Raw genomic sequence first — 14,737 nt, forward strand, 5'->3', positions numbered from 1 at the left:
TTTAATAGTTTCATGGAGTTTGGGAGACTGGAGCCTATTTTACATTTCTAGAAAATTCGCATTGTGATGAACTGATGATACCCCAATCAGACAACATTTTTTAGTGATAATTTTTTTAGGGAATTATACAACAGCAACCTCCAGCAAGGATCCTTGGTGGCGATCGGTGGCTGCAAATCTGCAATGATGTACAAGTATCTGCAGGAATGGAGCGCGTGAGCGGCGTGGGCTTGCTGGTGGGGCGGGCAGACAGCGGATGGGGTTGCTGGCCATGGCCCCACCATGAGGGCGATGTTCAGGGTGAACAGCCAGTCCAGGAAACGCATGTTAAACGTGTCTCTAGCAAATGATCATTAGTTGAGCAGTGGTCTCTCGGATGGTTTTACCCCATTCCGCAGGGGATCAAATCTGATTTGTCACCAATACATCTCGGTAAGGTGGATTATTTCTCGAGTGAGAGACAACGTGTCACTCGACAGCTAGAAACATGCGCGTAAGTTCGCCACCAATTTGTAGCATCACTATTATATTCTGAGTTAACGCTCTTATATTTCTTTACAAAGGGAGTAGAAGTTATGCAAATGTGGGTGTCTCTGAGTCACGGTTCAAGATATCGGCCGATATTCCGATAAACTAGCCGATTTATCGTTTAAATCGACCAATAAATCGGCCGATATGAAGATAAATTGTTCAATTTACCTAAGAAGGTCGACCAATAAATTTTTGATAAGCGGTATCCCTATCACTGCTCTAGTTGTTCGCTAATCTATGCACGAGACCGACCGACATAGCACATGCAGGAGCATGCAGATCATGCATGATAACGACTTAGCCGGGCCCACCCACGTCTTCGCACGAAACACGTTTGAGCGCTAGCATTTCTGTTTCTGGAATGGATAAGTAGGAGGAAGTGGAACCATAAGTAGGAGGAAGACCGCAAGGACACAGGCACACAGCCCCGCGGAACCAGGTTCGCTTCCATTTTCAAAGGATCCGGCAGAGATGGGCAGCAATGGAGGCGCCGACGGAGCAGGGTTCAACACGGACGCACTGGAGGGCGTGCGCGCCATCCTGTTGAAACCGTCAGAGTCCCTCGACGAGTCCACCAGGATCGCCGGCCCCGACTTCAACGACGCCGGCCTCGGCCTTGCCGGGATGCTCGGGTCGCTCGCCTCCACGGGTTTCCAGGCCTCCCACCTCGGCGACGCCATCGACGTCGTCAATCAGATGGTACACCCTCACTTGAGCATGTAGCCTCTAGCTGTCCTCGCTACATATGCATGCATGCTTCAGGAACTTGCTCTTTTCCAGAATCTCTGCTGATTTTGCTACACCCCTTGCATTTCTCACTAACTCTTTCTGCACTGTGCGTGCTTGGCTGCATTGAAGCTGGATTGGAGGCTGTCGCACGAGAAGCCAAGCGAGGACTGTGACGGAGCTGAACTTGAACCCAAGTACAGGGAATCTGTGAAGTGCAAGATATTCCTCGGTTTCACTTCAAACCTTGTGTCTTCTGGCATACGGGATGTGATACGGTTTCTGGTTCAACATCATATGGTGAACGCTCCAACTCTGTCTCACGTGTGCAAACCTGAAAACAAAAACAGGTTCAAATACCATTTTAATTAGCTAAAAAGATATTTTAATTAAAATGATTTTTATAATACATTGTTTAATTAAGAAACTGTTTAGTAGAAGTATGACTAGTTGCCTTGAGATATTTGTTCCGGTTACTTCAACGCATTCACCAAATATACGCTGACTCACATTCGTTGTTATCAAAGGTTGCTTGGTCACTAAATGCGACTCCCTCCATTTCAAATTACTTTGGATATTAGGTATCGTTAAACATTTGACCGACAATTACACTGTTAATAAGTAACTTTTGTGATAAAAAATCATAATTTCAAATAAATACTTCTTTAGAATATGAATATAATGATACCAGTTTTATGTACATAAAGTATATACTACACTCTCTGTAAAGAAATATAAGGGCGTTTAGATCACTACTTTAGTGATCTAAACACTCTTATATTTAGTGATCTAAATACTCTTATATTTCTTTATGGATGGAGTAATAGATTAATTTGAAATGAAGACAGTACCGCTTTTTAGAATTATTAAGTGCTAGTAGTCACTGATGACTAGCTTCCAAACCCATGGCTAAAGATTTTCCAAAGAAACAGTGAAACCAAATTGCGCATTGGCGCTTAGTCGCTTACTAACATCACTAAGTATATAGCCACTATTGACTAACTTCCTAGACCATGGCTAATTGTTTTCAAAAAAATGTGTTCTCTAGGTGGATGTTATTGTTACGAGTGCTGGGGGTATAGAGGAAGATCTCATTAAATGCCTTGGACCAACATACCGAGGTGATTTTTCTTTACGAGGAGCATTGTTGCGGTCGAAAGGACTAAACCGGATTGGAAATCTCTTGCTGCCCAATGATAACTATTGCAAGTTCGAGAAATGGATCATGCCAGTCCTTGACCAGATGCTACTAGAACAATCAACTAAGGTAGCTTATGTTTGAATTTAATAAATTAACTATTTGAATTTTGTTTCATATGATATGTACTAGCAATCATATGGTGGCGACTATCCCTTGTGTGTGTCATGGTTCGTTGATGGTGCACATAGAATGCACAAATTAGATGCAAATTTGATAATTTGCAGAAGATGCATGAATAGGAGTAGGCTACTCACACGATTGCGTCATTTCACGGTAGTGCATGACGGTGCTTCATGGTCATCGTGGAAGAAAATTACCAATTGTGCAAAGTTCATAATTTGAAAAATGTTTCACAATCGTACATGATGTGGTGCTTCATAAACTTTATTATAAGTTCATTGCATGAATTTCCTTACTTTCATATGTATGCATAACCCATGTCACTTATGACGACCAGTGCATAACTTTCTAGCAAATACATGGATGGAAAGACTATGAGGTGTTGTCAAACCAAATGTGTGATCTAGGCTTTATAATTATTGCACAAATTGCTGAAATCAGCATAGAGATGGTTGCACCTTAGTTGATATTTGATGTTCTCTAAGTTAAACCATCGTTTTCTACAATGTGAATTCATTGTTAAAACTTCTCTACCTGTCTTCATATTTCTGTTACTTCATGAATTTCCTGTTAACTGTAGAATGTCTGGACACCATCAAAGGTGATTGGTCGTCTTGGTAAAGAAATAAATGATGAAAGCTCCTACCTTTATTGGGCACACAAGGTAAGATGATTTTGCATAAACCTTTGATTCTTACAAACTATCATAGAAGTGTATAAATGTCGATCATATTTTAGAAGCACATGATTAGCTAGTTTCGGGTAAGCAGTGAGACAAGAAGTAGACTATAGTGCAACTCTGGCAACCGCTGCCATGTTATTCCACAGTTATCACAAAAACAAGGTGAGGGTGCATGACTGGGTCGAATGTAGGTGTGTGTAGTGACCCCAAAACCTTGTTCATATTGTGAGGTGTTTAGGATTTCTTGCTGAGGACAATGAACATGATTGTTTAGGTTTAGGTTCTAGCATGGGTGCCCCGAACCCCCACAAGACCCCAATAGGTAATCCCATTTTCAAGAGCATGCAAGACCATCTACATTTTGTTTTTCAGCGCATGCAAACCCTCAACATCATCAATTAGTAATAAATATTTCGACTAAAATAGAGCACACAAGGAACTATAACTTCACCCTCCATTTTTTTATCTAGCATAACTAACTAAATAGGTAACCACACTATCATATTTCTTTTAACATACACCTCAACATATAAACATGCATGGGAGAAGGGCCATCTCAACATGCAATCATGCATGAGAAAATCTCATCTCAACATGCAGTCATGTATGAGAAAACACTACTTATATTCAATAAATATTTACAACTATATAATAATCAAATATAATAAATATATCTACTTTTAGTTTTAGTTCTCATACTATTAATTTGGATATTAAATATATTGAAACCAATTCTTGCAACAACATGCCAGGTATCATCTAGTATATAGCAATTCTTGCAGCAATACAATGCCACCTCAACATAGAACCATGCATGAGAAAGACCCACCTCAACATTCCGCCATGCATGGAAAAAGGCTTTCCATTTGATTATGCCACTTTTATTCAATAAATAGTTTTCAATTATATGATAATTAAACACAATAGATCATATGTTTTCTAGTTTCAGTCCTCACGTTATTAATCCAAAACTTCATGTTCAAAACAACCAAATATCACTGCAATATATCGCAACTAGTTCCCGCTACAATGCATTCTGTATCATTTGGTTTGATGAACACTTCTAATAAGTGTTTGGGCCAACAAGGTACAACCTAAATCACAAAAGAGGTGCTTCTCCACCCTCCATCGGCTTAATCAATCTTTATAGTTACCATTGAGGAAGCATGAATCCTAAACGTGGGAATAATTGCTATTCTTGAATGAACTATTATTTTCTCAAAGTCTAGATCTGGTTACTTGACTCTTACTTTATTGTGTCTTTCAGTTTATTCCTTGGAGAATCTATTTTGTGCTAGATTTGTTATTTTTACTCGGTTTGAATCTTCGTCTCAATGGCAATTGTGCAAGGACTGAAGTTATATAGTGCTGACTCTTTAAAATTACCCAGAACAATATTCCTGTATATTGCCCCGCATTGACTGATGGATCAATTGGAGACATGTTGTTTTGCCATGCCGTTCACAATCCTGGTCTTATTATCGACATTGTACAAGGTAAACTATGATGTAATTACCTTACTTACTTTATTGTGGTTTCAGATGCTTGAAATTTTTGCAGATGTAAGGTTGATCAATGATGAAGCTATTCATGCTACCCCAAGGAAGACAGGGGTTATAATTCTTGGAGGAGGCCTCCCAAAGCATCATATATGCAATGCAAATATGCTCCGCAATGGTGCGGATTATGCCGTCTATATCAACACGGCTCAAGAGTTTGATGGTAGTGATTCAGGAGCACATCCAGATGAAGCAGTTTCATGGGGAAAGATTAAGGGTTCAGCACAACCTGTAAAGGTATATACATGTTAAAAAATAAGTCAATTTTTAATTAATTAGTCTAAAATAATATCAAGATAGCAGTGTGAGCAATATTAATCACATATGAAAAACTAGGCATTTGAGTTTGTATAGAATAGTAAACTAGCACGCACATCCATCAAATTTGCAATAATAAAAAAGTGCATGAAGGAACAAATGAGATTAGAACACATACATTGGTAGGAACGGTTGTGTGATTCAGGGTGTCGCCAAATCATTGAGTTCAAGATATCGTAGTAGAAGTTGTTGGCCAAATGTGAGCACCTGCCCCTTAGATGGCCAGACGCAGTTCTAGAGACAAGCATTCAGACACTGCTATCGGTGCGGTTCTCAAGATGAGGAAGTGAGCAACACATCAAAAGGGGAGCAATTATAGTGGTGCATTCACGGGGATACACTCGTCTAGGACGTGTGAGGGTTAATCATGATTGGATTGGTAATTATCCCACCGCATGAATCAATTGGATCAATCATTACCCCCATTAACTTAGCTTTGTGTGCCGAGGCAAGCAGATGAGTGAGCAATCATACTATAGTCCAATGTTCTCATGTTTTAGGCAGGTATAAGCAAGAACCCATTATTTGTTGGCCTTCTATTAACTACTAGCACACAATGTGGGACTAAGCTTCGCACATGCTATGCAACCACAAATGAGCCTTTGAAATGTTTGCACAAATTATTGCGTAACATTGTCCCAAAACTATATGTTCCAACTAATATGTACCAACATAAGTTTCAAATTGTTTTCTTTTTATATTTTACATGCTACTAGACTTTGGTTACTGAAATGTTCCATAGGTGCATAGACCATGCACATGTCAGGCATTGTCTTGTTTTTTTGCATTGTAGCATATTGCAGCTTTAGAGTCTATGCACTTCTATGAGACATAATGGTGCTATGCAATGATGCCATACAACCTATTTGATCCTTATTATTGCAATATGACACTTGAGCTTTTGGAAATGCAGGTTCATTGCGATGCGACTATCGCTTTTCCATTACTTGTTGCTGCAACATTTGCACGTACGTTTCATGGTGTGAATTGAACCAAATGGCATTGAAATAAGGAACCTTGAATTGTTTTATTATTGATTCCAACACCATTGTTCTGTACTCTTACTTATTCCTTTTGTTCATTGTCACACGAGGTTCCATCTGTATGTTTGAATGAGACTGTACATGGTGGCCAACATAATAATTTTCCATGTGTGTTCTTGTTTATGTGGTTATACTTGACTGAAATTTGACTTATAACACTACTACAGAGAACATCATTGCGTACAGGAAAACATTTTCTCATGTATAGTTGTCTAGACAGTCATCGGAGTTGTTTTCACAATACTCTTTTTAGGACCTCTTTATAGTTTTTTGGCGTGCCTCTCAAAGCACGCCTTTTCCAAGCAGACTGTGTACAAGGTTCACATTTATTTTCATAAAAAAGATGGCAACTCAGGTTGTTGCTGGTAGTTAGCGACTTCCATCAACATATTTGCTCCATGCAGAGATGTTTTTTGAAGCTTGTTGTCTGGTTGGTTCCTCGCTTGAGCGTCATGGTTGTGAGGCGCCTACTCTTGGGCACCAGAGCATGGACGTGGGTGGTCACCATCTTCTCGCATGGATATGCATCTGCGCATCTAGAACAACAACAAAGTAGTTGCAACCATGAGTCTCTACTTATCCACTGTTCAAGAATGGAGCCAAAAAAATTGTTAAATGGGGGCCAATGGAACATGTAAAAAATGAAGGGGGCATGCACAAGAATTAGGGATTAAATTCATTAATTCACATACTACTTAAAGGTAGTTTAAAATACATTTTTATCAGGCGGGAGCCATGGCCCTAGCTCGCCCTTTGCTGGCTCCATTATTGCTAGTGTTACATTGAAGCGATTGTCTAGATCTTAGTCAATCTATACAAATTCATTCCTACAAATCTCAAGTCGTGTTCACCGTGCTATAAAAAGGTGTTCATCTAGTATTCTTTAAAATAAACTATAGTGTTTGTTTCCATAGTTCAGAAATAATTTGCATGGATCGCACCACTGAGATCAACGGGTTTTTGGTGTCCATTTAAATTAAACTGGCTCGTAGTCGATTGAGAAGTAGAATTTTCTTTAACAATGTCTGGGACTTAGCAAAATCACAAATTGAACATGTGAACCCCGGAGTATTTGGTTGTCTAAATTCCCATATACACAATGGTCTAAAATATTTTCGTCTTAATTAACAAATCCACATATTGAATTTCTGAATGCCGGAGTATTTGGTTCTCTAAATTCCCATATAGACAATGGTCTAACATATTTCTATCTTTCTCCTATATTTTAAAAATATCTTATAACTACCAAGTCAACTGCCATTTACAAGAACTACATCCGGTTAGCAATTTCACCTATGTGCAAAACTCAACGATCAACAAACAACAATTTCATATAATCACATTTACACATAATCCAACACATTTCTATCACTAGATCTCCCTGGTCACTCTCTTCATCTCTTCCCCAAGCTCCTCTCCAACCTGTACTCCTGATCTCTCTTCCACCAAAGCACATTCTGATTACCATCTCATTGACCAATATCTTCCCGAGTGGCAGAGCTTGATAAAGCTAGCTAGGGAAATCTGAATTTTGTGGAAAACCCGAGGGGGGAGTGCCCGCTGTGTTGCACTAAGCTCCGCCAGTGATCAACCAATCGCATTTGTATAAAATTGAGTTTAATCTATATTAAATGATGAAGGAAACTAGCATCAACAACATGATTCAGTACAGTCACAAGAGAGCAAATCTTGCAGTAAGCATCATTTTCCATCTCACACTCTAGTTTTCGTGGAAAAACTCTAGCAATTCCAACCCACTTTTATTGTGTTCTCTCTTCTGTCGACCCGTTACTGATTTGCCATGCAGCAAGAAGAGCATGTGAGATTAGAAGTTGAGAACATAGCCTAACGCACAAAGCTCAGCTCACGCTTCGAAATCATTCGTCTCTCTATTTAGCATTCACACAAATGCCAACATTTTGGTATCATATCTATTCTGAATTATAATATATTAAGCTCGTCTCACGCTTCGAGAATCATTCATCTCTCTATTTAGCATTCACACAAAAGCCAACATTTTGGTATCACATCTATTCCGAATTATAAGATATTTTGAATATTTCAATATGAACTACATAGAGACTGAAATGAGTAAACAAATACAAAAAAATGCGCCTATTGTCGGTGGGAAACGACACCTATGGGATTACGGGAATCCCTACTACAGTTCGGCGGGCGCGAGGTTGTGAAAAGAGTGGGACACTACAAAAAAATACACTTTCGTGATGATACGTGTTTGTCACAGTAGGTCGCGTTTTTTGTCATGCATGTACATCCATGACGATTTTATGACAGAATCAAGATAGTCATACCTGTGCTGTCGTAGAAGTGTTCCATGACATTACCAAAAATTATCACCACGAAAGTGTCCACTTCCATGCAGGACGATAAATCGCGCGTCACAGAAGTGCTTTCGTCAAGGGTGACCGACACGTGACATCCATCGTAACGGAACGCCGTTAAGCTATCGGCTCGGGTTTTGGATCCGATAACCCGTTAACAGCCCCGACCAATGGGGATTTTCCACGTGTAAAATCATCATTGGCTGGAGGAAACACGTGTCGGCTCAACGTTGGGACAGTTGTCATCCAGTCATTGGACAGAAGGCGCCTATGATACTTCGACACGTGGCACGACCCAACAAAGGCCCATTCCTGTGAAAAGGCCGGCCCGTTTGACTTGGTCAAAAGGTGGCGGGCCGGCCCATGGAAAGCCTGTTAACGGCCTGTTAGCATATAGCCCGTTTACAGCCCGCTAACCCAAGGCCCGTTACGCCCTATCCGAATTAGGCCCAGTAGCGTCAACTGGGCCATCCAATATGATTCCCCGTTTTCCATGACGTCTTTCGGCCCACATGACGCCTTTTGTAACTCTTGGCCTATTAACGGCCCGTGGTGAAACTGGCCCGTAATGAACAGTGTATCACTTTACACCCATTAACGGTCCGTTGTGAAACTGGACCGTAATGAACAGTGTTCACCTTATACCCATTAACGGCCCGTTATTCCGTTGGGACATTTCCAGTCCATTTATCTTTCGGCCTTCTCAGAGTCCATTTATTCTTGGGATCATTTCCAGCATTCGTTTACTTACGGCCTGTTACTGTCATTTTCTGCTTGTGGGCCAAATTCAGCCCGTGGTTACAGTCGGCCCGTTTGTGGTCCGTTAATATGTTGGGCCATTTTCATAGCATCATCAAATTCGACCTAATAACGATGACCCGTTATGGTCGGCCCATGAACGGACGATTCCATCTCTAGCCCGTTTACGGCCATAATGCGATCTGTTTGGCCCATGTTTGGCCAATCGATCATACGACCCGTATAAGGCCCATTGATGATATGGCCTGCAGAAGGCCCATTGTTTCTACAGCCCATAGAAGGCCCATTGTTTCTACGGCCCGTAGAAGGCCCACTGTTTCTACGGCCCGTAGGAGGCCCAGTGTCACTACAGTAAATATTAGCCCATGGTTATTGTGGCCTAGTTTTAAAAAATAGGTTATTGCAGCCACTAGTAAACCATGGAAAAAGAACTGCAATGAATACAAGCAAACAAATAAACAAGACATCAAAGAAATATATAAGCAAGCAACTAACGCTAGGCTATCACAGCTATTACACATATTACATCCACTGGGCATCAAAGTTCGCCACCAGTGCAAATATAGGGAACAAAGCAGCATATCATATACACTGGTTGTCAAAGTTGGCGACCAGCGCAAATAAACGCCGCAGCGAAACAAATCCAGAACTGAAACCACTTCAGAAGATCTCAAGAATCAATATCCTGAGTACCCAAAATGCTGGAAAGATGCTTAGCAAGCTTATTAACTTTCTCTTGTTTGGCGCTTAAATCCTCCAGCGCTTGCTGTTGCACTAGGAAATATGCATCTGAATTCTGCAGGGACTTCTTGAGTCCTTCGGCTTCCTGTCGCAGCACATCTGATCGATGTCTTTCAACTTGAAGTTGAGACTCAAGAAGACGAACTGATTCAGGCAGCGAGTTCGAAGAGCTTGTGCCAGCAGTAGTGGCCAGTAACTCGAACACTACATCAAGACATGACTTTTGGGTTCTCTCACTGTCGTCAAGATAGTTTTTATCAGCTTTCTTGGAGACCAACAGGGATGTCTCACTATCTTGAACCTTATCTGCATTACTTCCTTTACCATTGGATAACGTGGTACTGTTCTCCAATATTTTGTCCGCATTCTAAAAGAGAAACAAGCAGACACATCACATGTTTACCATGTTGTATATGAAACTCATTTTGGTAAATGAGTTTAGTAGTAAAGTGGACAGGATAACAGCATGAAACAAACATATATCTATGTACCATGGTCACTTTATGGTCTATATCATTCTAGTTTTTGTTGCCAAATCAAGATAAAGACACAGTTCAAATAGTATTTGTTCAAGACAAAGCAGAATAGACAGAATATAAGTGCGGGAAACTATAGAGCAATAACAACACTTGTAATGTGCATGACATGAGAACATAATTATTGAAACAGAAATCAACATAGAGCAGGTTACAACAGCAAACCAGCTAAAGAAACAGGTTTAAAACATACCTGTTGCACCATTGGAGTTTCAATTCCATCCTTCAAATTTGAAAATAGTTGGTATGAGTAAATACAGTAATGCAAGGGCAAAGGAGTATGAACCATAGCTACAGAACCTGACCTGAGAACAAATCTTCTTCTCCTTTAAGCATTGAGTTGGGATTCAGAGTAGTGGTCCTCGTGCTTTGGGCACTGCAGTTCCCTTAATAACTGCTCGTGTTTGGGTGTTCTGTGGTGGAGACGGTGCTGTGTCAACTAGAACTGGTTTACTATCTGCCGGGGTTGGGGTTCGAAGGGGTGTAGCTAGTTCTCTGTCCAACTGGGTAGGGGTACAATCTGCGAGAGTCTGGATTATGTGTGGTGGATCTGGTCCTTGGGCAAGTACAATCGTGGTTCTATCTACATCAACTGGTAGCACTATCTTTTCTGAAGACCGTGTTGTTACTCCCTTAGATACTGCCATCACCCTCTCCAATTCAAATGACTGATAAACAAGAAAAGTAATTGAAAGTATAGACATTGTATGATAGACAGGTGCAATGGATAGTGGGGAATAAAAGAGGGCATGAAATAATTCATATTTATGTTGTCTAACCAAACAGGATAGCATGACACAATTTCACATATATGATGGCTAACTAAACAGGATAGCATGACACAATTTCACATTATGATGGCTAACTAAAAAAGATGAAAAGACATAGTTCAAAATATGAGACTATGTAAATAAGATGACATGATATAACTACATAATGTGTTTATTAAATAGGTTGGCATGCCATAATTCACATACATTCACGGATAGAATGCCATAATTCAAAATATGATGACTGTAAACACTAAACAGGATGAGATGATATAACTATATGATGTCTTTATTAAATGGGTTGCCATGCCATAATTCAGATAGATATAGTGTATGTACTATGTAAACATGATGGCATGATATAATTCAAATATATGATTTATATAGTAAGCAAGTAAGTAGATGGCAATCCATATATGATGTAAAAACTAAGCAATGCAAGACAACATGCATGACATGGGTAATATAACCCTGCCAAGTTTGAGCATAGACCTCAGGGGGGAAATAGGACTGGTCATCAGTCTCTGAATCCTCCTCTGAGGAGCTCTCTGTAACCAGTAAGATGTCTGCTTTAGCATGTAGCATTGTCTGCTCTGAATACCTTGTTTTCACTCTAGATACTTCCATCACCGCTTCAAATGACTGATGCACAGGAAGAGTAGTTGAATAGACAAACATTGTCGACAAATGGAACACGTAATACAAAAAAATGATAGCATGATATAATTCACATACATGATGATTGGCTAAACAACATGGCATTGCATAATTCACATATATAATGCCTTTGCAACAAGATAGCATTGTATAATTCACATATATAATGTCTTGCAACAAGATGGCAATGCATAATTCACATATATGGTAATTAGACACTGAACAGGTGGCATTCACACAAAGCATGTCTAAACTAATCAAATGACATAGCAATCCGAGACACCATACGCACGATATGAGCAACATAACCCTGCCAAGTTAGAGCATACACCTCGAGGGGGGGGGGGATAGGACTGGTCATCTGTCTCTGAATCCTCCTCTGAGGAGCTATCCGTAACCAGCGAGATATGCGCTTCGTCATATAGCATAGTCTGCTCTGAAGACCTTGTTTTCACTCCAGAATTTGCCATCACCGTGTCAAATGGCTGATGCACACGAAGATCAGTTTAATGTACTAACATTGTTGACAAATGTAATATGTAATGAAAAAAAGGATGGCCTGATATAATTTACATATAAGATGACTGGCTAAGCAGGATGGCATTGCAAAATTCACATATATGAAACCTGGCTAAACAAGATGGTGTTGCATAATTCACATAAACGATGAATAAACTAAACAGATGGCATTCGCACAAAGGATGTCTAAACTAAGCAGATGAAATATTTGATGTATAAAGTAAGCAATGCAAGACACCATATGCATGATATAACCAACATCAACATGCAAGTTAGAGCGAAGACCTCAGGGGGTAAATAGGAGTTGTCTTCTTCTTCTGAATCCCCCTCAGAATAGATATCTTCCTCTCGATTACAATCGGAAATGCATGGAGGGGGGCTGCCTTTGCGCCTACCATGGAGTGACATCTGCATGAAATTTTATTGCCACGCAAGGCTCGTCTCTTTTGCTCTACATGTTTAGTTCCATTGTTTACAATAACTGTCATGCATAGGAATAAAACATAGTGAGATTATGTAAGGAGTGTATGCAGAAATCCAGAGTGATGGTAGAAACCTGTGGATAGACCCAAAACCAATAATAGCAGGCAGATAATGGCTTCAGTTAAAAAAATACAGATAATGGCTTCTTTACTATTTGTTTCCCACCCAACATGAAACTCATAGTAGACACCGGAGATTAACCAGGTAGTAGATAGATACTATTGATTGCGGCCCCGATATGTACCCCACAACCATTTAAAAACTCAAGTTTGACCATTAGTTTGGAGCTGAGTCAGAGTCTAATCGGTGAACAGGACAATAAAGTAGCATGTAATATTAACCGATGCATAACGTAAGCAGACACGAAAGAGTGCGACCTTTCTTGCGGACCCGTGTAGTCCTCGAGGTCATCTGCTCGGTTGATGATGGTAATGCAGTTTTCATGGCTGCCGATGGCGGGGAAGAAGATCTGAGGCGGCGAAAGACAGTCTGGAGGCCGGATCCCTGCTGTGCTGGACCCTTCTGTCGTTGGAGCAGCTGAGCTGGGGTGGACGACGACGCAGCAGGAGCGGGACAAACCACGCAAGGTTTTCTTTGACAACTTTCTGTAAGAGAAGTAATTCTTTAAGGGCTCGTTTGAATTGGAGGATTCCAACAATGCAGGGATAGGAAATAGACAGGAATAGGATAGGAATGCACGTGCAAAACAGAGAATTTAAAAACACATGATTTCTGCCAATCTGGGTGTTTGATTCACAACAATTGGAAGATCACATGATGCAAAGAAGCATGGTGAGATTAAGTCAAACCACAAGAAAATGTACGATTATAATGCTATTATGCTACTATATCTTAGTCTTGTGCTTCATGAATAGGAATTTGAAAAGGAGGACAAGTGAAAATTAAAATTCCTACGCTTTTTATTTCAGGAGACACTAATGGAACAAATCCGTGCGCTCAGTGGACAATATATATATAACATGTAGAGTAAAAAAGAGATGCAACAAGTGCACAACCTCTTTGGCGAAGCCATGTCGATCTCAGCGTGATTGGGTTGTCCGGTGAGGATGCTCCCGCTGACTTTGCTGTCGGAGGAGGGGAAGAAGATCATAGGCGTCTGGAGATGGAACCCGAGGTACTACTCCGCTGTGATGGAGGGTTTCATCGTTGGAGCAGCTCCGGTGAGTTGTATGACGCCGAGGCTGAAGCAGGACAAGAGAGACAATGAACAACGTTAACCTGAGTGGAATTCTAATAGCATCTCCAATACACGACGTAAAATACATAACCATGAAGTGCTAGATGTAAAATACATCTGCCACTCATCTCTGAACTTAACTGTCGAAACTGAACTTAACTATCGAAACTGAACTTAACTGTCGAAACTGAATTTTGTTGTCGAAACTGAATTTTGCTGTCGAAACTGAACGCACTAGCAAGGTGAGGCTACACATTGGTCGACTGACTTTTTCATCTCTGGTTAGTCGATTTTGCAGCCATTGGATACGAAATCAAGGGCATGCGGTTCATCTTCAACCTCCACCCCCCTGAGCCGCCAGCCACCACCGGCCAAACAGAAGCCCCCGCCGCCCGTGGCCGGCGGTGCGCCGCCCCGCCCGCCTCGAAAACACTCCCCACCGCCGGTCCGCCGCCGCCCCATCCATCCCTCTAGCCCCCCCGTGCCGAGCTTTTTCTCCGGTGATCCCCACGCCACCGCCCCGCCACCGCCGGCGACCACCGCCCCCACCCT

The 14,737-nt window shown here is 41.0% G+C and overlaps 1 protein-coding gene across 1 annotated transcript; it reads left to right on the forward strand.

Annotated features, from left to right (window-relative positions):
• Positions 1 to 951: 951 nt before the first annotated feature.
• Positions 952 to 6,303, forward strand: LOC119306202 (deoxyhypusine synthase-like). Its single transcript, XM_037582493.1, has 7 exons — positions 952 to 1,230; positions 1,390 to 1,557; positions 2,306 to 2,524; positions 3,159 to 3,242; positions 4,651 to 4,756; positions 4,821 to 5,056; positions 6,051 to 6,303. Exons 1-7 carry the CDS (start codon positions 1,003 to 1,005, stop codon positions 6,126 to 6,128), a joined length of 1,119 nt encoding a protein of 372 aa, XP_037438390.1. The 5' UTR covers positions 952 to 1,002; the 3' UTR covers positions 6,129 to 6,303.
• The last annotated feature ends 8,434 nt before the right edge of the window (positions 6,304 to 14,737 follow it).

The sequence above is a fragment of the Triticum dicoccoides genome, chromosome 5B, assembly GCF_002162155.2.
Source record: "Triticum dicoccoides isolate Atlit2015 ecotype Zavitan chromosome 5B, WEW_v2.0, whole genome shotgun sequence".
NCBI lineage: Eukaryota > Viridiplantae > Streptophyta > Magnoliopsida > Poales > Poaceae > Triticum > Triticum dicoccoides.